Below are 22,906 nucleotides of genomic sequence, written 5' to 3' on the forward strand. Positions count from 1 at the left end.
TAATGTATGAAATATTTCTCCTTCAGTATTGCTTTCGGGGGAGTACTCTAAGAGGTGTTGTGATTTAACCTCAGTCGGCAACTGATGAGCACCACGCTGCTTGCTCACTCCTCCCCGTGCTGCCCCCCCCGGGGAGAGAGAATTGGAAGAGCACAAGTGAGAAAAACTCGTGGGTTGAGATTTGAGATAAAAAATGGGTTGAGATAAAAACAGTTTAATAATTGAAATAAAATAATAATAATGTAATAATAATGTAATAATAATACACAAAGCAAGGGATGCACAATGCAATTGCTCACCACCCACTGACCGATGCCCAGCCAGTCCCCGAGCAGCGGCCCCCCTGGCCAGCTTTCCCCAGTTTATGTACTGAGCATGACGTCACATGGTATGGAATGTTTCTTTGGCCAGTTTGGCTGTGCCCTCTCCCAGCTTCTTGTGCACCTGCAGCCTTCTCGGTCGGTAGAGCATGGGAAACTGAAAAGTCCTTGACTAGTGTAAGCATTACCTAGCAACAACTAAAACATCGGTGCGTTATCAACTTTGTTCTGTCCTAAATCCAAAACACAGCACTGTACCAGCTACTAGGAAGGAAATTAACTCTATCCCAGACGAAACCAGGACGAGAATAGAAACATGCACAGTAACTGAATACTGTCTCAATGAGCACTACCAGTTACTCTGAAGTACAAAAGAACAGGATTAAGGCATAGGGCCTTTGCTCAGAAAGCCACAGTATTCTGGTTTAGTAGCCTGAACTACTTTATTATTGACCTGAATATTTGGGACTGGTAAACTATCATGTTTTTATTTGTGTCTGAGAAATCAGTATCTGGACAAACAGTCTGTCTTTCTCTGCTTGCAGACACGCTCATAAAAACACAGTGATGGAGGTGAAACTGAATCTGAATGGCAACTGGCTGCTAACAGCTTCTCGTGACCATCTCTGTAAGCTCTTCGACATTCGTAATCTGAAAGAAGAACTTCAGGTCTTCAGGGGTCATAAGAAGGAGGCCACAGGTCAGAATTTGTTATATTATGTGGATTTTTATTAATAAGTTTTGATTAAAAATTAAAGTTTTTGAGATCCTGATTTCCATTCATTAGAAATCCTAGCGTTATACTTTCTGATTGTGGCTTACTTTGTATTTCAGCTGTGGCCTGGCATCCTGTTCATGAAGGGCTGTTTGCCAGTGGAGGATCTGATGGCTCTCTGTTGTTCTGGCATGTTGGGTATGGCATTTTCATCAGCACATTGGAAAGATGTTGGTCAGATATGCAAGCTATTATGCTAAACATAAAATATACTTTTCACCTTTGAATCTGTATTTAACATGCATGTTTATGGTATAGTTTTTCTCTATACCTGAGGAAGTTTGTGAATATGCTTCATTTATGAAGAAGTTTTCCTGTGCAAATGTATATTAAAGCATACAGTTGCTTGCACAGAAGACAGTCTTTTGTTGAGAGGGTGATGAATGGTTGAAACTCCTAGTTTCTTAGAGCTTGTTCTGAAATGTTGTAATTATTTTGTTTCTAAATGTACAGTTAAAAATCCCTACATTACTGAATTCCCTATTAAGAACAACTGGAAACGATCAGTTCACCCAATAGAAAAATTACAGAGGCTTAAGTTTTTAGCAAAATATGGGATAGAGGAAGAGGAACAACTGAATAGCAAAAGTTTTGTATTGTATCTGTAGCAAATATTCACCTGTGTGATGACTGATTTTTTTTTTTTGATGCATCAGGGTTGAGAAGGAGGTTGGTGGAATGGAAATGGCCCATGAGGGAATGATCTGGAGTCTGGCGTGGCATCCCCTTGGACACATTCTCTGTTCAGGCTCAAATGATCACACCAGGTATTTTCAACTATTTAAAGAAAAGATCTAAATAACTTAGAAACTAGAAAGGTGCCTGGCATCAGTGAACAAAGAATACATTGGGATGATTCTGATACATAACCAATGGGCAAAGCAGAGAGACAAACTTATCTAAATGGGAAAGCACTGACATTTTACATCAAAAGGTAGAGTCTAACTTCTTGTCCTTCATCTAAGGAAGCCTTAAAAAATACTAGGATTTTGGGTTTGTGTGAGCTTTGAAATCTCCTGAAGGAATTTTTATAAAAGAATTGCTGTAGTTTCTTGCTGAAGAAATATTCTTATCTCTACAGCATTTTTTCCCGCAGATCATCTGCTGGTCATGTCTGTCTTTTCACATTGCAAACATGTTTGGAGGCATATAGTATGTGCTTTTAGGTTGAACATGCTGTTAACATGGAACATTTTATAAATGGAGTAAATTTTTGTGTGTGGATGTGTGTATTGACACATTTTAGTTGTATGTGAAGAATATATTTGAATTGAGCGAGAAGTTTTTGGAATGGACTAGAAATATATCTGTGTTCAGGATCTGATGTTGATGCTTTGTACTTACACCCCTTACACTTGAAGTATCTTCTGAATTGTAACTATATAATTCAATATGATAATTGTTGGTGTTTTAATTTTTGGTTTGAACCTCACACCTAATGTTCAGATCTAGCACTGAACTTGATTCAGTAAGAGTTGAATCCTTACGTAATCAAGAGAACATGCTAAAAATTAAAGAACTAATTAGATTAAAAGTAGTTAATACTCTTGACCCTTTATTGAGATCATATAACTTCCTTTTGACAGCAAGTTTTGGACTAGAAATCGACCTGGAGATAAAATGCGAGATCGTTACAACTTGAATCTGCTGCCTGGGATGTCAGAGGATGGTGTGGAATATGGTAAGGCAATTTCCCTCAATACGGAAGAAAGAGGGTTGGGGTCAGGAACAAGTCTAGGTCATTAGCTGAAACTAGAGCGCAGCTTCTGGCTAAGATGGTGAAACAGTATTATAGCATTGGTGACTACCTAGACAAAGATATTTTTTTACGAGGATGATTTTACTATCCACGTTACCAGCAACTACCATTCCAACAATGAGTTTTCTTTTGTTTCCACAGCTCCGGGAGGTAAGACCTGCTCTGTCAATCACAGGAAGGAGGTTTGGCTCTCCCTCTGGCAATATCTCCAGTTTACCTTTCTTCCTGAAAAATTCATGTGACTTCAAGACTTCCCACAGTCCTGAACTACAGCAGGAAAATCTTTCAAATTATTGAATTTGACTAAAATCTTAAAACTTTACCCCCCTCTTAAGGATTTATGTTGGTAATTTTAGGCTGCTCAGGGTTGCCCAGCTCTATGGCATGCCTCAGCAACCTTTTCATCTCTGGGGTTCCATCTGTTTCTTCAGATTTTTGATTATTTGCTCTTTTGTGTTTGGGAATGTTAATTAAAATGCAACACTTGAATCTAATTTAAGTTTTAAAATATATAGATTTGTTATAACAAAAATGGGAATGGGTATGGGTTATTATTTTCTTTTCTGAGCTTCTACCCTAAATGTAACTTTCCTAAAAGGACATAGTTTCTGACCTTTTGGTGTGTATTTATGAATCTGAATTTGCAGTTCTTTTAATATCCTGTAATTCATGTATGGAATTAAAAAGTGACCCACCAGTTGTGAAATATGTAATGATACCAATGGTAAAAGCATGTGAGAATGCAAAGGGATAAAATGATACTGTAAAGAAAAATGTTCCAAGTATAAATGTTTATTGTTTTTCTCTAGATGATCTGGAACCCAACAGCCTAGCAGTTATTCCTGGGATGGGAATACCTGAACAATTGAAAATAGCCATGGAGCAAGAGCAGATGGGTGAGTAGTAGCTATGGGGAAGCATTTTCCTGAGCCATCCAGATACTGTGTGACTTCTCTTTCATTCCTTTCATGTATTTTGGTAGCACAGACGCTTTTTTCTGAAGTTCTGTATTGTGTGTATTTCCCATGTAAAGAAGGAACCTCTTGGTCTCTTTTGCTGAATAAGTTGTAAAGAGAGTAACAGAATTTCTCTGTAAACCTGCATTGCTCTGACTGTTTGTCTCCCTGGTGCTAAAGGGAAAGATGATTCGAATGATATTGAAATGACAATCCCAGGACTGGATTGGGGAATGGAGGAAGTAATGCAAAAGGACCAAAAGAAGGTGCCACAGAAAAAAGTGCCCTATGCAAAACCAATACCAGCACAGTTTCAGCAGGTAAGTACCTGATATACAGTGAACAGGAGAACAGCTTGTTGTTTTCCCAACTTCAAAAAGTGTGTGGCTGTTGAAATGTTTTGGATTTCCAGTATCAGCTCTTTCATATCAACACCCAGTGCAAAATAATTTACAACAGTAGTTAGTTTAATTACTATTTAAGCATAAAATATTTGGTTAAATCCCTTATATCTTGTAACTGTACCTGGAAAATAGGATGTTATAAGGTATGGAAGTTTTATTCAGCGTTGTTTTTAGCTTCTGAATATCCATACTACGCAGCGTTCCAGCATATCCTTTCCCAATGCAGCAATATATTGCATACATGTTGTTCCACAGAATTCATCTTGTGTTTACTATTCTTTATAGGCATGGATGCAGAATAAAGTTCCTTTGCCTCCCCCACCTGAGCCACTGAATGATAGAAAAGAAGATATTAAGCTGGAGGAGAAAAAGAAGACACAGGCAGAGATTGAACAGGAAATGGCAGCACTTCAGTACACAAACCCACAACTCTTGGAGGTATGTATGTAAAGACAGTTATTAGCAAATTTGTTTTAGTGCTCTGTGTGATGTATTTGGACCTCAACACTAAAATGTGTAGCTTGCTTTTGCAGTACTGTTTTCACCGTTTTAAAAAAAAAGTCTAATTGAACAGGATATTGGACTTAATGCATGATGTTATGAAACCTTCAGTGAGGCCCCCACATTTCAGTTAACTAATACTGACCTATGGATCTCTTTAGCTGTATTTCTGTTAGTTAAGAGAAAAGCACTAAATCTTTTTAAACTCCTGAGAAATGAGATTATTGCTTCTGATTTTTAGTTGATTTTCTGGGTCTCTTTTTTCGGACAGCAATTGAAGATTGAGAGACTTGCACAAAAACAAGCTGAGCAAGTGCAGCCACCACCTCCCGGAGGCTCTCTTCACGGACCCCAGCCTTTTCCAGGGCAAGGCCCAATGTCACAGATGCCTCAAGGATTTCAGCAGCCCCTTCCACCTCAGCAGATGCCAATGAATATGCCTCAGATGGGACCTCCTGGTCCACAAGGACAGTTCAGACCTCCGGGACCCCAAGGACAAATGGGACCTCAAGGTCCTCCATTACACCAAGGAGCTGCAGGTCCACAAGGGTTCATGGGACCACAAGGACCTCCAGGCCCCCAAGGGCCTCCACAAGGGATGCCACGGCCTCAGGATTTACATGGACATCAAGGAATGCAGAGACATCCTGGCCCTCATGGGCCAATGGGGCCTCCAGGTCCACAGGGTAATGCTGGCCCACAAGGCCACTTAGGACCGCAGGGTCTACCTGGGTCTCAGACTCATTTAGGACCGCAGGGTCCGCCTGGCCCACAAGGTCACTTGGGTCCTCAAGGTCCCCCTGGTGGTCAAGGAATGCAAGGGCCACCTGGTCCCCGAGGAATGCAAGGACCTCTTCCTCACGGCATGCAAGGAGCTCCAGGATCTCAAGGGATGCAGGGCCCTATATCTCAAGGGCCTTTGATGGGACTTAATCCAAGAGGGATGCAGGGTCCACCAGGACCCAGAGATAACCAGGGACCTACTCCACAAGGGATGATGATGGGTCATCCGCAAGAAATGAGAGGTCCTCATATGCAAAGTGGTTTACTAGGACATGGTCCCCAGGAGATGAGGGGCCTCCAGGGACCCCCGCCTCAAGGTACAATGTTAGGACCGCCACAAGAATTGCGTGGGCCACCAGGTCCACAAGGCCAGCAGGGACCTCCACAAGGCTCTTTAGTAGGGCCTCAAGGAAACATGCAAGGACCTCAGGGACAACCGAACCCTTCAAGGGGGCCGCACGCTTCCCAGGGCCCTCTGCCTTTCCAGCAGCAGAAAACACCTCTGTTGGGTGATGGGCCTCGTCCCCCATTTAATCAGGTATGTGTTGGTCTGTATAACAAGAGTGTTAAGAATGTAGGAATGATAACATCACGCGGTAGAAATGCAAAGCAAGAGCTGAGAGGCTGGAGGTTTGGTATACTTGCAAGACTGAGGCCTCAAGAAAGCTTAAATGATAATGAAAAGAGCTATGTAGTTTGGAAACAGCAGAGATAATTGTAGAAAAGGGATTATTGGAAATACTGGTACAGAAATCAGTCTGCTATGAAAATATGTAACCTTAAGAGAAACTCCAGGTTTTTTAATTTAAAGACACTGAGCTGTCTTAAATGGGGAATTTCCTGGGGAGTAGGTAAGCACTAATAAGGGTTGAATTTAAGCAAACTGAACATAAGACGACCCATATGTATTAATTAAAGCAAGTTACTGCGAACTCTCAGTTGTCCCAGAGTAGTTAATCCGAACTATGGGATGAATTTACCATAGATGCTGATACACCTGGAATCAGCCTAGGTCTGGTTGAACTTACCAGTTCAAACTAAGCACACAGGAACACAGCTATCCTGCTTCCTACCTTGGTATAGAAATCGTTTAGCCACGTTTGTACTTTCTGGAGCACAAGTTAAGAAATGGGCACTGTACACCATTAACTCATTACTGCACCATTTGCCGAGAAGCATGAGAGGGAGCACAGGTATCACAGGTTTGTGTAGGACTAGCCCAGGTCTGGTAGGATGAGCACTGAGCTGGAACTGCTGAGCATGGCCTGGATGTGTGCTGACTGCTGCGCTGCCAATTGGATGTCCCCGTGCTGTGCTGCCTTGGCACTCAGCTCCAGGAGGGTTCACGAGTTCAGCAATATACTTGCACTTAGCTGACCTGGAATACTGGAGAGTGTCACTTGTAGACACACCAATTAATTCTGCAGGAATCAAGTCAGGTTTTGATTAAGCCTGGTTCAGTACCAGGTGCAACCTGCTCTGCCGTCTTCAGCATCTTTCGTAACAGGCTTATTCCGTCTTCTGATCTACCACAGATAATGCAGAGCGGTCTGTATTTATTAGCTCTTACAAGTCCTATTTGTATGGCACTGATTCTGTACTTAAAATTTCTCTTGATTGTTTTCAGCTTTAGGGTGAATTTTGAAGGGCATGTTTGGAAAGAAATTCTACTTACTCAATTTTAAAAAAATGTCTGGGGTTTTTTAAACAGAATTAACTCTTTTAGACTTGCACTCAATAGTTTCTAGTTAAAGCTTTAGACAGGTATGCATATAGTCCTTAATGTGTAGTCCAGTACCGGTCACAATGGGTGGTGACATATTGAAATGAGCTTTAGCTCGGTGATTCCATTTCAGATTGAGGCAGAGTACCCTACAAGTTGTGGTTTTATTTGAATATTTTTTCCTTACAAATCAGCAGTAATTCCCTCCAGAATTCTGTTAATGTGACACTATTGCTGAGATTTCAAAAGCATCAAAGTTAAGTGAACGAGAGTTGGTTCCACAGCTATCCAACTTAAACTAGCATAGTGGTTTTTATTGCTATCCCAAAGAGACTAACTTTTCTGCTTTGAGAATAATTACCAAGCTTGTGTGTGTATAAAAGCTTGTGTATGTTTACATATATGTGTAGAGCTGTCCCTGTCTGACCCTGCTGTTAACACTCTGGTCAGAATTCAGTAAGTTGCTTTTGACAGGTGGCTGTCAAAAATTATTTTCAATGAATACTGCTATCTTGAAGTCTTTTACAGATATTAAAAAAAGACAAAGCAAGGTATTTTTGACCATTTTTCCTTCCTTGTGCAGGAAGGAAAGTATTACATTAGTATGGTAATGTCTTTTAAAAATGAACAGATTTTAAAATTTGTAATGTCAGTTTTTGCTCCAGTTTGCTTCTTTAATATGAATATAATAGTAGTTCCTATTTAAAAAGGCCCTATCTGTGATTTTTTTAAACAATAGGCTTTAGCTTTTGTTCTGAATTTGACATTTATCTTCTGTAAACTTGTACAAAACACTTACCTTCCTTTTCAGTAGCAGGAGTGTATGAATATGTATCTGCTTTATCAAGGGCTTGTGACATTAATACTGAACATTTATACATGTTTGTAAAGGTTGATCTCCATGTAAGATATCACTATTACCTGCATCTGCTATACATTGGAAAGCAGAGGTTTACCGCAGAGTGTGTGGGCGAGATGTACATCTCTTCCTGAACGTGAGATCTGCTACCTTCTGCAAATGTGAAACGGAATAGAGAAGGAAATTGCCTGAGATAGGATTGTCAAAATCTTATTCTGGACATAGGCATATTGGTATTAAAATGCAGATGGATAAACAGAATATTCCCAAGTTAGCAGTAGTACTTCGGAGCTCTTTTGCTATTGCTAATTTAGAATTCATCTTGTCACATTTCTTTTAGATAGATATGCAGAATTTCATCTCGCTTACTGGTTGAGTGAGGTATGAATGCTTTGGGATAAGTCTCTTGTCCACATAGACACAAACTTCAGGAGCTTGTGCAGTATTTTAGAAGAAATGCAAATATTTCTTACGGGTGAATACAAAGAATTCTTTCCCCCTTTTAGTGCATAGTTTTAATTAATAGAGATGGCTATCATACAGTGGCTGTGCCATTTGCATATCTAGGGCAGATACGCTGGTAATGCGGAGCAGTTGTGTTCTGCTGCACCAGCTTATCTGACTTGTGCAGAACCTCAGCCCACGTTAGGGAATCCTTGAGCTGACGGTGGAGGTGGTGTGAGGTGCTCCAGACATACCCACCTCGAGGTGCAGGGTACGCAAGGCCATTTACAGCTTTTAGCACGGTATCTCCTTCTGAGTTGTACATATTTGTTTTTCAGTTTGGAGCCCAGTTTGGGGACCGGAATGTATTTTGAAATGAAAGGCATGTGAAAATGCAGTGTTACGGCTCTGTCTTCCAATCTTGTCAAAGCATGATTTGTTGGGAGTAGAGGTTTTTGCTAAACGCTAAGGAAACTCATTTAGTGAGTGCTAAAAACTGCTGCTTTGATTAAACACTAGTGGCATAAATTTAAGAAGTTCAGTAAAGTTTATTTTAAGTAAGCATATGCTAAATATATGAGTAATCATGGAGCTCCAGCAAGGTGTTGGTCAAGAATGGCAGAAGCACTGTGATAGCTGGATCTTACCTAGTCAGGGAATTTACTTGTCCTGGACTCAAGTCAACATTCAGTCACGAGGAAAGTATTTCTTGTTTTTTTTAATAGGCATTGGACCAGGCCTTTTATTTTGCTTTTTTTTCCAAAGTCCTTACAAAATTACTCGATGCAAATGTGATGATTGTAGTATATATTTGTGTGCTTTTTTGTGTTTATCACCTATATTGCAGTTGAGTATGTTTAATTTAAAACCAGTATTTCAAGATACTATGGGAAAAATACACAAATGAACTTATCGCTTCCCTGCAACCAGAAAAAAAAAAAAAAGAAAAATCTAGAGCATGAAAATTATTTTACTTTGATTCATGGAGAGATTAAGCAGTGTAATTATGAGTACAATGATAGTGATGGAGTATAGGTTTTCAAGTATTTACAAACTACCTGCAGTCTGGAGGATTTTTTACAAGCCAATATGAAGGCCAAGTCTAAATCTTGCATATTAGACATGTCTAGGAAAAAAATATTATGTGGTTAGGGTTTTCTGGTATGGGTTTTGGCAGGATTTTTTTTTTGGTGATGTCAACATAAAAAGGTTTTTATAGCAATCTTGCAAGTTTCAACTCTGTCTTGTTCACAGTGATACACTTCTATTGTTGGATCTCATTGCTACAGTGTAAATTATGTACGAGCCCCCTTTTACTTCCAGTCAAGTACAATCCCCAAATCATGACGTTTTGTCTGGCCTTTGCTGTTTAAAGGCAGAATTGGACAGTTCAACTACATTGTTTCCCAACCAATGTTATCATAGTGGGTCCAGCGTGAACATGGTACCGTCTATGACAGTAGCTGAATTTAAAGAACATTATTTTATCCTTTAAAATTCACAAAAAAGAGAGAAAATAACAGAAGACTTACATATACTTTATTTTTTCCTTTGGGATCACATTAACTTAAACTTCTGCTCACTCTACTGTTTCTGCTTGAGAAAAGCAGGTGACTGCAGCTTCTGCCTTTAACCCTGTCATTGCTTAATAACCCATTAACAACTTGTCTCTTGGTGCTTAGCCAAATATTAGTACTTTCTTTTGATCCTAGAATTAGAATTAAGAAAAACAAACTTTGCTGGCATATTAAAAATGAAATTCAGGTATTTCCATGTTAACAGTTTACAAAGGTTTATAGGAGAGGTTCTCTTATGACCCTGTTGTTGCCCCCCCGTCCTGACATTCGTGATATTTTAATTTTTTCCTTGTTTCATTTTTTTTGTTCATTTCCAAAGGAAGTCTTTGGTCTATGCAGCTCTTTAACTGCATATAAATCAGTACCTGGTATTTTTCAAACAAATATACACAGTTTCCTCATCTTCTCTAACAGGCAGCTAGAATATGAGCTTTATCATCTTTGGTTGTTACGGGTAAAATATTAGTCCTTGAAATGCTAAGTTTCCTATAAAATTATGTGTTTCTCAGACAGTGACTGAAAAGCATTACTGATGTGAATGTCTGAAAAATTGGGCTGAAACCATTGGAAAATCAGCTGTTTCTATTGTAAGACCTGTGAAGATGCAGTCTTTATGTAAAGAAAATTGTTTTGCCCCCTTACAAAATACTTAAAAGCAAAAATACTCATGCATGGCAATTCACATGGCTTTTCTTATTATATGCTCATAGGACGGACAGAACCCAGGTCCTCCACCACTGATACCGGGACTGGGGCAGCAGGGAGGACAAGGTCGTCTTGGCCCTCACAACCAAGGACCTGGTCTTAATAAAGGTAAATAAATATGTTGTCCATTCTTCTGTGAGTAATTCTCCTAAAAGAGGCTGTTCTAGTGCATTGCCTCTAGACAGAAAAGGCTACAGCAGAGCACAGGGCCTTGGCTGAGAGGAAAGCTTCCGTAGACTTGGGCTGGAATATAGAGGAAAAGTTTTCCCCAAGAAATTATTTAATGTGAAATGTATGGTGTATGCTTTGTAGAACTGTACGAACTAGAGCATCCTAGAGCGTTTTCAGAAAACGTTAAAGAAATCTGCTATGATTTTTTCCCTCAAGGTGACTCCCGTGGTCCACCAAACCATCACATGGGCCCTCTCTCAGATAGAAGGCACGACCAGAACAGTGGTGGTCCTGATCATGGGCCTGAGAGAGGGTTGTTTCGAGGTGGCCAGGAGTGGGGTGATGGTAGAGACAGCAGGGGCATGCCAGATAGACGAGGACCTCACCCAGATTTCCATGATGACTTTGATCGACCAGATGACTTCCGTGACGACTTCCATCCAGATAAGAGATTTGGCCATCGATTACGGGAATTTGAGGGGAGAGGAGGCCCACCATTGCAAGATGAAAAATGGAGACGAGGTGGACCTGGGCCTCCCTTTCCTCCTGATCACAGGGAATTTGAAGGAGGGGGTTCAAACCGTGGGCCTCCTGGTGCTTGGGAAGGACGGAGACCTTCAGATGATAGATATCCACGGGATCCTGAGGATGCACGGTTCCGAGGAAGACGAGATGAGAGGTAAGAATAAATCTACTCATCTTTTTTGGGTTAAAGGGTAAATGGAGGGAACTCTTTTTTTTCCTGGTTTCCTTTTCATTAAGGAGTCTATCTGTTTCAGATTTATAAACTGGAAACCAATAAGGAAATGAAAACTCTAATATACCTGAGTATAGAGTCCATAAAAATCACTCAGTAATAGAAGAAAACTTGAAAAATGGTCATTGTACACAGCAGCTTCCGTGTCTTTAAACAGTAAGTAAAGAGAAGGGAGGAAATTTGTAGAGAAGATCCAGTGACACAGGATGAAGATTTGAGACCGTTTTGATGAAAATTGAGAGGAAACTTGAAGGTTAAAGTGACAAACTTTTGAACACTAGAAGTGGATTTTGAGACTTTGTCTCCAGTCACAAACTTCAGCATGACTGTAGAGACTGTAGAATGAGATGTAATATACTTGTAAGGAGCAGGAACAGTGATCCTACTATCAAATATAAGGGGCAGAGCTACAGCATCTGTTGGACTGTTGAGACTACTTTCTCATGGTTTTGCTTGTAGAAATTTTATTTCTCTTTCTGACTTATTTCTTAATGCTGAGCGAAGAACTCAAAAATAATCTAATTTTCAGCAATGTCCATGTCATTGCTCACAATTTTCAAATAAATCACAAAGGGATGAATTTGCTTCTAGTTACCAATGTGAATATGGAGGAATTACGCTAAGTCAGCAAGATTAACTGTCATTGAAATTGCTCCAGATTTATGCTGGTTTGACCGAGATAAATTTGGCCTCCAAGGTCTAAGCCTCTCACTGACCACCAAATCTATATGTATAAGAACGTGTACTTGTACAAATATATTGTGGTCTCCACATAATGTGAATTTTGTGTGTTTTAGTTGCCTTTTTAATCATTTTCTTACATTCCTTTTACTTTGCATCTATACAGCTCTTCTTTTAGCTATTTTCTACCTAGCTCTGTAAAGATGTACCTTCCTTTTGTGTGGAGTATGAAAAGAAATGAACAGTAACTAAAAGAAGGTAACAATTAAAGCCATTTTTAAAAAGTCAAAATAGAGAGAATCCAAGATGAATGGTCTGCATTATAGAATTTTAAGACACAGCAGACGACACTTTTAGAAGCTCAGTAGAGATTTTCAAATCTTATACTGGAAATCCTTAGGGACTGGAAAATATTTTATTATGATCCCGATTTTTAAAAAGGTTTCAGGAAGAGAGTCCAAGAACCTTGTGACCTGTAGATCTGACTTCTGAACTAAGAGTCTATTTGTCAGAGTACAAGTGTTTGTATAGAGAGTTTGGTTTAAAAGGAATCAGCACAGGGGTATAAAAGACTTATTGTGCTTGGAAACTTAATTAATTCCTTTGAATGAAGGTGAACTAGGTGCCATTTACTGCAGATGCTGAGGTGAACTTAAGAATCCCAACCACTTGTTTAGCTGACTTGGTTTGGAGTTTAGATTGTAACCGGTTTGATCAAGCATGAGAGGGAAGTGTGTGTAAGTGTGTTTCTCTCTAATTTCCCGTCCTTTTCATCCCTGTCCTGTTCTTACTCTACCTGTGCATATCAACATGATGCTTCTACTGCAGAGACCTGCCTCTTCCTGCCTGCTAATCTGCACAGTGTGTAGTTCTGTGTATTAAGGTCCTAGGCCTCAAGGAAGAAGATCTGAGAGCAGTCAAACAGGAACTGAGCCCTATGCAAGGCAGGGTTTTAGATGTGACTGATACGAAAAAGTGAAAAAGGATATACATACCACAATATTAGGAGCTGTGGCTATGTCAGGCATAGGTATTATAGATTTCAAAACTAAACTGTGTCCGTAACATTGCCTGGAAACAAAAGGAAAGGCCCTATTCCTGCTAGCCATAGGACCTCATGTTGCAAGTCTTGGTAATTTACAAGCTAAGCAGAATCACACCATGTCAGTATTAAAATGGGAGGCCCTCTAAAGAACATCTAGAGGACCGTGCTGTTTCAAGGCTAAACAATATTGCTATGTGGTTATTTGAACCATTTGTACCTGAAACTGTTCAGTTTGTTTTCCCAAATCATCCAGGTTAATGTAAAATGGTTCATTGTCCATACACAGCACTCCCTCCATCCACTGTTGTACCTATACAGGCACAGCAGCCTCCTCTCTGTATTGTGTTTGTTTTCTGGGAGGTGGAGACAGACCTATTGTTTTTAAATAAAAAAAAAAATGTAAAAGTTAAAAAATATTGTATTGTGTTATGACTACTGTTAAAATATTTAAATTTGTAATTAAAAGGTTAATGTTGTTAAAATTCTAAATAAAAGTATCTAAAGTTTTGCTTGTAATAGGATGCACTGTGTCGTTAATGAGCTGGGGAAGGGGATGTTGCACAAAGCCAACACCATCTGAGCATTACGGTGGTTACGGTTTGGCAAGTGCGGAACTGGGAAGAGAGGGGAGGTGGGGGCATCAGTGTGAATGGGCAAAGAGTGCTCTGCATTATCTGAGCTGTCACTGAGGGGCGGGCAGGAGCAGTGTGGGGTCGCACAGAGGACTCCTGAACCAGTGTGCCTGCACCACCTAAACATCTCACCTGTGCTTGCACAGAAACTGGGCTGTAAACTGAGACAATCGTAACAACCGGTGCTAGTGCGCACTTTTGGAGTTGCAGTAATACACAGACCATGTATGCACTTTTAAAAGCACTCCAAGTGTTTAAACTGATAATGTAAAAAACAAAACTGCTAGTATTCACGCAGCCATCTATAGGCTTACCTGAAATGGCACTGACAGTTCATTAAGAACCATTCTTCTCTCTGAAGATCTGTTAAAACCCCAGTGTGATACTGGAGGAGCTACACTCATTTAAGATGAGATGCAGAACCCAATCACACCAAATTACTGAAGATGCCATGGTACTTACTAGAAGGAAATTAGCAACTTTAGTGTCATAACTACATTTTGAAAAAAAAATTATTCCTTATTGCAGTTGGATAAACTGCTCTTCAGGTTGTAGAATGCCACTGTGCATGCTGTTCAGCAATCATCCTCCCTACAGAGCCAAGTGCAGTCTAGATTCGTTTGCTAAAATTGTAAACTTAGAAGAATGGAATGAAAAAGAGAATGTTCTAGCAAAAGAATCCCAAATCAATAGGAATGAGATGCTGGAATGTTTTGTTATAGCCATGATTCTCATTGCTTGTATTTTTTCGGTTTATCACTAAAATGGAAGGAAAAAAAGGGAAGGGGAAAGTAAGACCACCACAGTTAAGGGAAATTCACTTATACTTTTCCTTACCTTACCTTATATTTATCATCACTCACTGATTTTTTTTTTTTCCCCGTTTTCATTAAATGAATGCAGTATATTTGACTATTTTTCTTGTATGAAAAACCAACACTATCAACAGAAGGAAATATGAAGGAAAACTATAAAAATTAATAAACAAAGTGCTCAAAAGGCAGAAAATGAGCACTCTTCCACCTACATATCCTATTCTAGTAACTGTATGTGCTATAGTATTAAGTAAAACAGTTCAGAAATTAGTTGATTATTAAACTGAAGCTGACTCAAGTTTATCAATCTAAATTCTGCCTAAAAACCACATTTGTACCGTGTTCTTTCTTGTAGCTTCAGAAGAGGAGGACCCTCGAGACATGAGGGCCGGGGACCCAGGGGGAGAGATGGCTTTCCTGGCCCTGAAGATTTTGGGCCAGATGACACTTTTGACTCTCCAGATGAAAACTCAAGAGGAAGGGACCATGGTGTTCGGGGGCGAGGTCGTGGTGCTCTTAGAGGTGAGGGGAACATTCTTCAACACTGAAATGCAAGGATAAGGAAGCAAAGACAATTCTTGGGCAAATTACAGTATTTTCATGAATACAATGTCTCTTCTCACTCCTGTCCCCTGCATCTCTTACTGCTCAGGAGGCCGGAAGGGTTTACTTCCTACTCCAGATGAATTTCCACGCTTTGAAGGAGGGCGGAAACCAGAATCCTGGGATGGAAACAGAGAACCAGGTAAAAAATTTGGTGAGGTTTGTTTTAGATAATAGACTAGACTTCTACAATATAACCATTTACAAAAAAATTTTTTAAAAAAATCACCTCTTCTTCCTGTACCTCATATGCTCATTACCAGTCTTTTACCACAAGAAAAGCAAAACATAGTTCTTTTGACTTCTAAATTTAGGAAAAAATTAACTATACAGAATTTAACTGGCTCTAAATGCAAATGTCTCACTGAACAAAAATGATTGTGGCCTCAAAGTCTTGATTTTAAATTGAATTCTTGTACAGCCCAGAACTGCCTGTTGTCACCTGTGGATGACTGAAGCATATCTCATGGGATTTTTCTGAGATGTATATTAATGCCAATAGTAACCTTTCTCTTGGATGGCATCTTCTCTGTTGTTTGCAAAAATAATGTTTTCAGCTGCAGTGTCTGACAGCTTATTGGTATTTGCATTTGTGTTACTAATGCAACCCCATATGGGGCAAAACTGAGTTTTAGAATGTCATGGAAAAAATGAGCACAAATGACACATGAATAAATGAAGATGTGATTGTCTGTAAAATATATGAAAATATCTTATACCGAAAAGAACACTTCAGATCTGTCACTTCTTTCTTTCCCATCATCTTTTAAACCTGTTTTACCTTTAGCTTTCTTACAACTTATTCATCTGTTTGCTTGTTTGCCTATTGAGATGGGGGGGAAGCTTTATGTAATTTTAACTTAAAATTGTGTGCCAAATAGTATGGAAAGTGTGTAAATTTATGTGACTGCCTCCAAAAATTAGGAATAATGATCAGATGAACACTACTTATTATCCTGTTTTTTCTCTTCATGTTCAGGTCCTCGTCCAGATCACCCTCCTCATGACGGGCATTCTCCAGCTAACAGAGAACGTTCTTCTTCGCTCCAGGGCATGGACATGGCCTCATTGCCACCACGTAAACGTCCCTGGCATGATGGACCAGGGACCTCTGACCACAGAGAAATGGATGCTCCAGGTGGACCTCCAGAGGAGAGGGGCAAAGGTAAAAAGCCCCTTGTATTGAAAACCTTACGTAACAATGGCACATTTTTCAACAGTAGGCTTATCCAGAATTCCTTATCTGTTCAGAGGGGATAAAGCTGAACTGGTAAATATTTGATCTTACCAGCTGTGAAGCTGAAGACCAATCTTACAGGAGCATAAGAACAGAGGGATTTTCTGGGACATCAAATCCGAATCTTCTCTTCAGCATCATATAATCCTCTTCTTTATTGCCCTGTTCAAAAGCAGTTAGTTTTTGGCTCCCTGTTACTCCAGTTGGAAAACTCTTGTTAAGAGCTTTTTTCCCTCTAATTTTCAGAATAGTTAGTTGTTAATATTCATGCTTGTGCTAGCAACCTTCAACTCAAATCTCTCCTGTCTCAGCCTTCATTCTGTTTGACTCAATGAACCCTGACCTTTTTTAAGTCTTTCCTTATGAGTTCTCTACTTGTAAGAGTGTAAGCTTGGCCATCCATGATCAGACAAGAAGTCCATAAAGCTCAGCAGCTTGTCTTCAACAATAGCCAGTATCAGGTACTGAGGAAAGAGTGTTAAGAACACTCTAAGTCTGTAGTGGTATGTCCCTGAAATGCTCTCTAAACCTATGAAGATCTGTAGTTCAGTGACTTACTGAAATATTATTTTTATATTTAACGGCTTTTGACAGTTACCTTTTGTGTGCTTCTCAAATTGCTTTAAGAATCTCACAAACTTTTGAAATCCACAGCATTCATGGACAGAGCTCTAAAACTTAATTGCAGTAGACTATGCTTTAAAAAGCAAAAGGAAGGAAGGAAAATGTTGTTCTCTTGTTTTAAGCCTATCATTCACTAATTTCATTTGATGATGTCTTGTGTTTTAATTGGAACAGTTGAAAGTTCATCCCTATTATTTCTGAATGCCATCTCTGATTGCATTGAACTACCGTTTCCAACCTGAACTAGATTTTCTCCAAGTCAGAGCTCTGATCTGTTTAGTTGTTCTCTCTGGGAAGTTGTTCTGCATCTTTTACTATCCTTATTACTCTGTATATGCTATTTTCAGTTTTAATTTATCCTTTTGTAAATTAAATGGGGTAACTAGGAATTGCACACACTATTTAAGATGTGGTTTAACCATGGATTTCTACAGTTCACTTGGTTTTGTTCTGTTTTCTCCATTCTTTCCTAATAGCTCCTGATGTCTATTTCCCTCTTTACTAAACAGTCACATGGCACTGTCATGCAACTAGCTACTGTAACCTACAAAATACATTCTTTTGGATTTAGTAGCTGGTTCAGAGCCTATTACGGTGTATGCCACAATCATCCTATTAGCCTTGCACCAGTTCTTGATCCTTTTTCTTCTTATAAATCTTAGGATTGCCGTTGTCTTTTTTTAATGTCCTCATATTGACTACCCACTGTTAGGTAGTGATCAGCAACAGAGATCCTTCTCAGTTGCTTCCAAATGCTAAGCTGCCAGCCTATAGTTGAATTTTTTATTGTTAGACCTCTACTGCACAGCTTTGTCTTTGATGCCACTGAATTTCATTCTACTTCTCTTATTGTTGTCCTGAAGCTCATTTAGTTTTAACTGTATGCCAGTCGTCCTCTGTGTGGACTGTATTTCCAGTGTTGTATTAACAGGTTTTATCATTTGTTCAGAGATGTTAATAAAACTCTGCTCGTAAACTCCCTCTGTATCAATATTTTTCCTTTCAAAACTGTATGTTGTGTTTCTCATCTAGCCAGCACCTTATCAAATCTCTGATTCCTTCTCCAGCTTCAATAATTTGTGATAACTATGATATTCTTTATTGAAGTCAAAACAATTGTTAACTAACTACCACACTTCTTCTGCCTAGACGACTCATTAATGTACCAAAGTAAGTTTAGAACAGTGGCAGAAAGCCTGATAAACAAAACATGAACAATACTTTTTCATGTGGGCTGTGTCACCTTCAGTTGTATTGGTAAAGTCATTTGAAGATTAAAACTTCATGAATTATAAACTCTGTGGAACAATTTGGTCTCTATTTTACACAGAACCAAGCAGAGTCAATAAAAAATCACTCTTGCTAAAGTGGAGCAAAAATATCCTAATGTAGCTGTAGCATGTGTCCATAAAGCACTGTTACTGTTAATTTTTTTTCAAAATACTGCTTGTTATTTTTAGCTAATGACTTTGGGTTTTTTTATGTTAATTTACCTTTCAGTACTAAAAAGATCTGTGAGAAGTAGAAAATCCTGTTCCTGGCAGTAAGAGCTCATGTAGTTTATGTTCCTGGTTAGTAGTAAAATAGAGCATTTTTCCATTATTTCTAGCAACAAATGAAACAAAACAGTAATGTTACTCATTGTCTTCACCACCAACCTCAACTGATCCATCAGTGCAATGTCTTTGTTTAGGGAAGAAAAAAGTATTTTGCAATAAAAATATACAGAGAACCACAGGTGATGTTAAAGCATAAGAATCGGGTATGCCTGGCAGTTTTGAGGACACCATGACTATCGCTGTTCTAACTTACTAAGTGATTGCTGACTGTATCAGATATAATCTCCTTTAATTCCCAAGGAATTGCTTGATTGCTGTCCATCTTCTGGACTGTAATGGAAACACTAAATCTATGTAAGAAAAATCATATAGAGGGAGGAGGCATAAAATTACAGGTCTCAACTACATTTGGTCTGTGATTATACCACAGAAGAACTAGCTAAATACATGGTATGCCTGAGAAGAGGCACGGCTTAGACTTCAACATCAGTAACTGATTGTGCTTCATTTTTAGGACGAGGAAATTCAGGACCTTCACAGAGAGCGCCAAAATCTGGGAGGTCTAGTTCTTTAGATGGAGACCATCATGATGGATTCCACAGGGATGAAGCTTTTGGTGGAGGTCCTGCAGGAGGCAATAACCCTTCTCGAGGAGGAAGGAGTGGAAGTAATTGGGGAAGAGGAAATAACATGAACTCTGGCCAATCAAGAAGAGGAGCATCTAGGGGTGGTGGAAGAGGCCGATAGAAGAGGCTTTGACTGGGTCACACCCAGTCTTTGTATTTAAATAGACTGCTACTCTGGACTGATAAAGTAACCCTGCAGCACCACAAACCTGGATTCTTAACTGGGATAACTGAATGTGCATTAGTTCCTAAGAAGGGTCTTTTCCTAGATCAATCAACTGCTACTAGCTGCAATATTGTAGCTAGCTTTGTTTTGTCCTCTCTACCCCTGTTTTCCTCACCTTCTTTTACCTACTTTGTTTTGTGAAGAGCTGGAATTTTTTTTAAGTGTTGTGAGACATGGAGCACCTCCACAGATTTCAGTTCACCTCCAGACAGAAACTTGTTTCTATATGTACAGTTTGTCAGAAGAGTTATGTTGTTTTTGTATGAATACAGAATGTAATTTGCGCAAAAATTAACAAAAAATCAACAGTGTCTGATTCTTTACTCACCTATTGCTATAAAAAGGGTTGTCTTTAGGCAAACTTGTGTATCAGATGGAGCAACAGAACTACCTCCTGAAATCTCAACCGTTTAAAATACTAATAGCTGATTCCTAGTTTTTTGGCTTATCATGTATAGAGAACTTTCATTTTCACCTTTAGCCACAGCTGTCTACAGATTACAAGTGGTGTTGACGTTAAAATTCCAAAACACAGGAAATCACCGCTGCTTGCTAGTCTACCATCCTGAAAGAGAAAAACGTGGAACACCATTTAGAAAAAGTTGTCATAGACATAGTGTGAGTTATAACCTGGACTGCTAGCAAAATAGACATCATGACAAATATTGTCATTCTACGCTTCACCTGGGCAAATCAAATATTTTGTTCAAAACAGCATCTGTTTATAGCAACTGAGGAAGAAAGAAGTTTAACAGCTTGATTAATATGGATACATATGTTTTACAATGGCTGTAGGATGCATTGCTTAAAGATATGGGTGTTCAGTAGAGTCTGGTGCATTCAAATGCTGAAGTGCAAACCTCCATAGTTGATCACTTTCATCTTAACATTTTTTAAGTATCTTTTTCTTTAGGATATTCTTTCCTAGTTTTACTAGGGGAGGGAAATGAGGAGGAGGGGTTATTCCCATTTCCCACATTGCATAATAAAGCTGCTTACCAACCATGAGTTTCTGTTTTCCCCATAAATCATTTGTATTAATCATCTGCAGTCACCAGGCTATCAAAAGGCTCCCTTAAAATTTTCATTGAGGCTTTAGTATTATCACATAAGTACATACTCTAAAGCCAGATCTCAGGAAGGTCCTACATTAAAAGTATAGGATATAACGTATAATGAAAAATATCACTACCAGGCTCCCTTCCCCCCACCATGAATTTCATGTTATAGTATTCAGGATAATAGGGCAGTGTAGTTCTATAGCTGACAAGGCTACTGCAACAACATCGTGATACACAGCAGCTATTTTATCTGACTTCTCATACAGTGAAATATGCTAAAGACTGGCTTAAGTCCTGATGACCTATCTAATTTAAAGAGATCAAAGCATAGATGCTTAACTGCTGTTTAGTCAATCACAAGTACCATTTTTTTCTTAGTTTTTAATTTGTAGTGTATAAAATGGCATTTGAAAATTATAGTAATTAACTCTGATCATCAGCCTATAAAATCCTTGTCATGGGGCTCTAGAGAAACAGAATGGTCTTAAAAGAATTAACTGGAAAACAGCTGAGATGCACCTGATATGACACAGTTTCTCCTTTGAGGGGAAAAAAAAATGCTTTTTACCTCTTATCTGAAGAAGGGCTTTGGTCACTTTTGGTATACATCTGGGAGTTAGGATCTGTCCTGAAGTTTTAATGATAAATACCAATGATTAATCATTAGCAAAGGGGAAAGCTTGCCCTCTTTTTTTTTTTTAATAACAAGCCCTATAATTTTTTAAAGGGCTGACAGTGACTTTTATCTAATAGTTAGAATATGTGATTTAGAGGATGAGCTTTAGTCCTTAATTAAACCACAGTCTTCTACCAAAACAAGTTAGAGAAAGCTGGATTTCCTATTACTAGGTGCACTCTATCTAGACAAAAGGGAGTATGCTTGTTTTTCCTCTGATGGTTGGTTAACACCTTAAATCACTATGGTACTTGGTGTTAAGTAATATTCTTCATCAAGGGGCAGCTTTTTTAATTAAGATGTGAAATATTCCACAGTCATGGAATATGCACAAAAAGTCGTAAGAAAATTGCATAATGAGCTAGCTCTTGTATAAAATCTTAGAAGGTGACAGCATAGCAGGAGAGACAGAAGCAGCTTCCCAGTCCGTGATACCATGACCGTTGCTGAAAATGGATAAAATTACTTAATGGGAATACACTTCTGTACTCTTCAGGTCAAGTTCTTTTACCAGTGCTGCATGTAGAATCCTTATGCTCTACCTGTTACTTTACAGCTCCACCTTGTCTAAGATTTGTTTAATTTGATACTGCTGTTAGGGATAAAATTAATTTTATATACTATAGCTTAGAAGTTGTAAAAATGAGAGAACTAATTTAACGCCACTCAGATAGCTCTGATCTACATTTTTCAGGAAAAAAAGTGACCATTAGTGGAACATCTATACTGACATTTGGTACACAAATAGTTTTATTAAAGCAATCTATGTACATTTAAGTACCCCCATTTAACAATTTCAGTTTAATTCGGAGCAAGTATTAGGTGAATATGCTAAACCCTAAGTAGTGACAGCAGATAAATATTGCAGTGTTTGGCTTTATTTTGTGTATGAGGCATGTATACTCAGTGAGATACTCACTTAGGCTCTGAGCAGGTTAGGTCTGGTAGTCCCATTTATCTGCAGTAGTGCAGTATACAGCCCAAAATGAAGTACCAAGCTCTCAGCAGGGACTGTCAGCCTGAATTCAGCACCTTCCTAAGGCTGCTTAGTTTCTGCATTGAAACAGAGCTGTGCTAGCTGAAACAGGCTCTAATTACTAGCAAATCTATTTTTGAAGGCCATGCTGTGACAAGTAAGCAATTCCTGCCCAAGTTGAGAGAGTAAAAAATATATATATAAAAAAATTAAGTTCTAAGAGCTGAAGCTACCCTTTTAGAGCCCAAGTATTTGCTACCCTACAGTGGCTGTAAGGCAGCAATACCTGCAAAGGCCAAGGCTCTTAACTAAGATTAGCACCTTTCATCCTATCATCATCATGCAAGAAGACTACCCTTACAATTATGGGTAGTCTTTGTGACCCACAGACCCAGGAAAGTTTGTTTCACT

At 39.0% G+C, this 22,906-nt stretch overlaps 1 protein-coding gene across 2 annotated transcripts in view; it reads left to right on the plus strand.

Annotated features, from left to right (window-relative positions):
* WDR33 (WD repeat domain 33) overlaps nt 1-20,846 on the plus strand; it is a 55,694-nt gene extending 34,848 nt beyond the window's left edge. Inside the window, exons 8-22 of one of the 2 annotated variants that reach the window (XM_009284289.1) lie at nt 866-1,020; nt 1,155-1,233; nt 1,752-1,862; nt 2,682-2,776; nt 2,996-3,004; nt 3,664-3,750; nt 3,991-4,130; nt 4,500-4,652; nt 4,987-6,036; nt 10,812-10,914; nt 11,194-11,656; nt 15,263-15,429; nt 15,560-15,652; nt 16,490-16,675; nt 19,445-20,846. In XM_009284289.1, coding sequence (XP_009282564.1) covers nt 866-1,020; nt 1,155-1,233; nt 1,752-1,862; nt 2,682-2,776; nt 2,996-3,004; nt 3,664-3,750; nt 3,991-4,130; nt 4,500-4,652; nt 4,987-6,036; nt 10,812-10,914; nt 11,194-11,656; nt 15,263-15,429; nt 15,560-15,652; nt 16,490-16,675; nt 19,445-19,677 — 3,124 coding nt within the window. In that variant the 3' untranslated portion in view covers nt 19,678-20,846. Of the gene's footprint in view, nt 1-865; nt 1,021-1,154; nt 1,234-1,751; nt 1,863-2,681; nt 2,777-2,995; nt 3,005-3,663; nt 3,751-3,990; nt 4,131-4,499; nt 4,653-4,986; nt 6,037-10,811; nt 10,915-11,193; nt 11,657-11,756; nt 12,674-15,262; nt 15,430-15,559; nt 15,653-16,489; nt 16,676-19,444 lie in introns of those variants that run through there. The other variant, XM_009284292.1, reaches the window with a different exon arrangement.
* Nucleotides 20,847-22,906: the final 2,060 nt, after the last annotated feature.

This window comes from Aptenodytes forsteri, unplaced genomic scaffold (genome assembly GCF_000699145.1).
Source record: "Aptenodytes forsteri isolate BGI_AS27 unplaced genomic scaffold, ASM69914v1 Scaffold278, whole genome shotgun sequence".
Lineage (NCBI taxonomy): Eukaryota > Metazoa > Chordata > Aves > Sphenisciformes > Spheniscidae > Aptenodytes > Aptenodytes forsteri.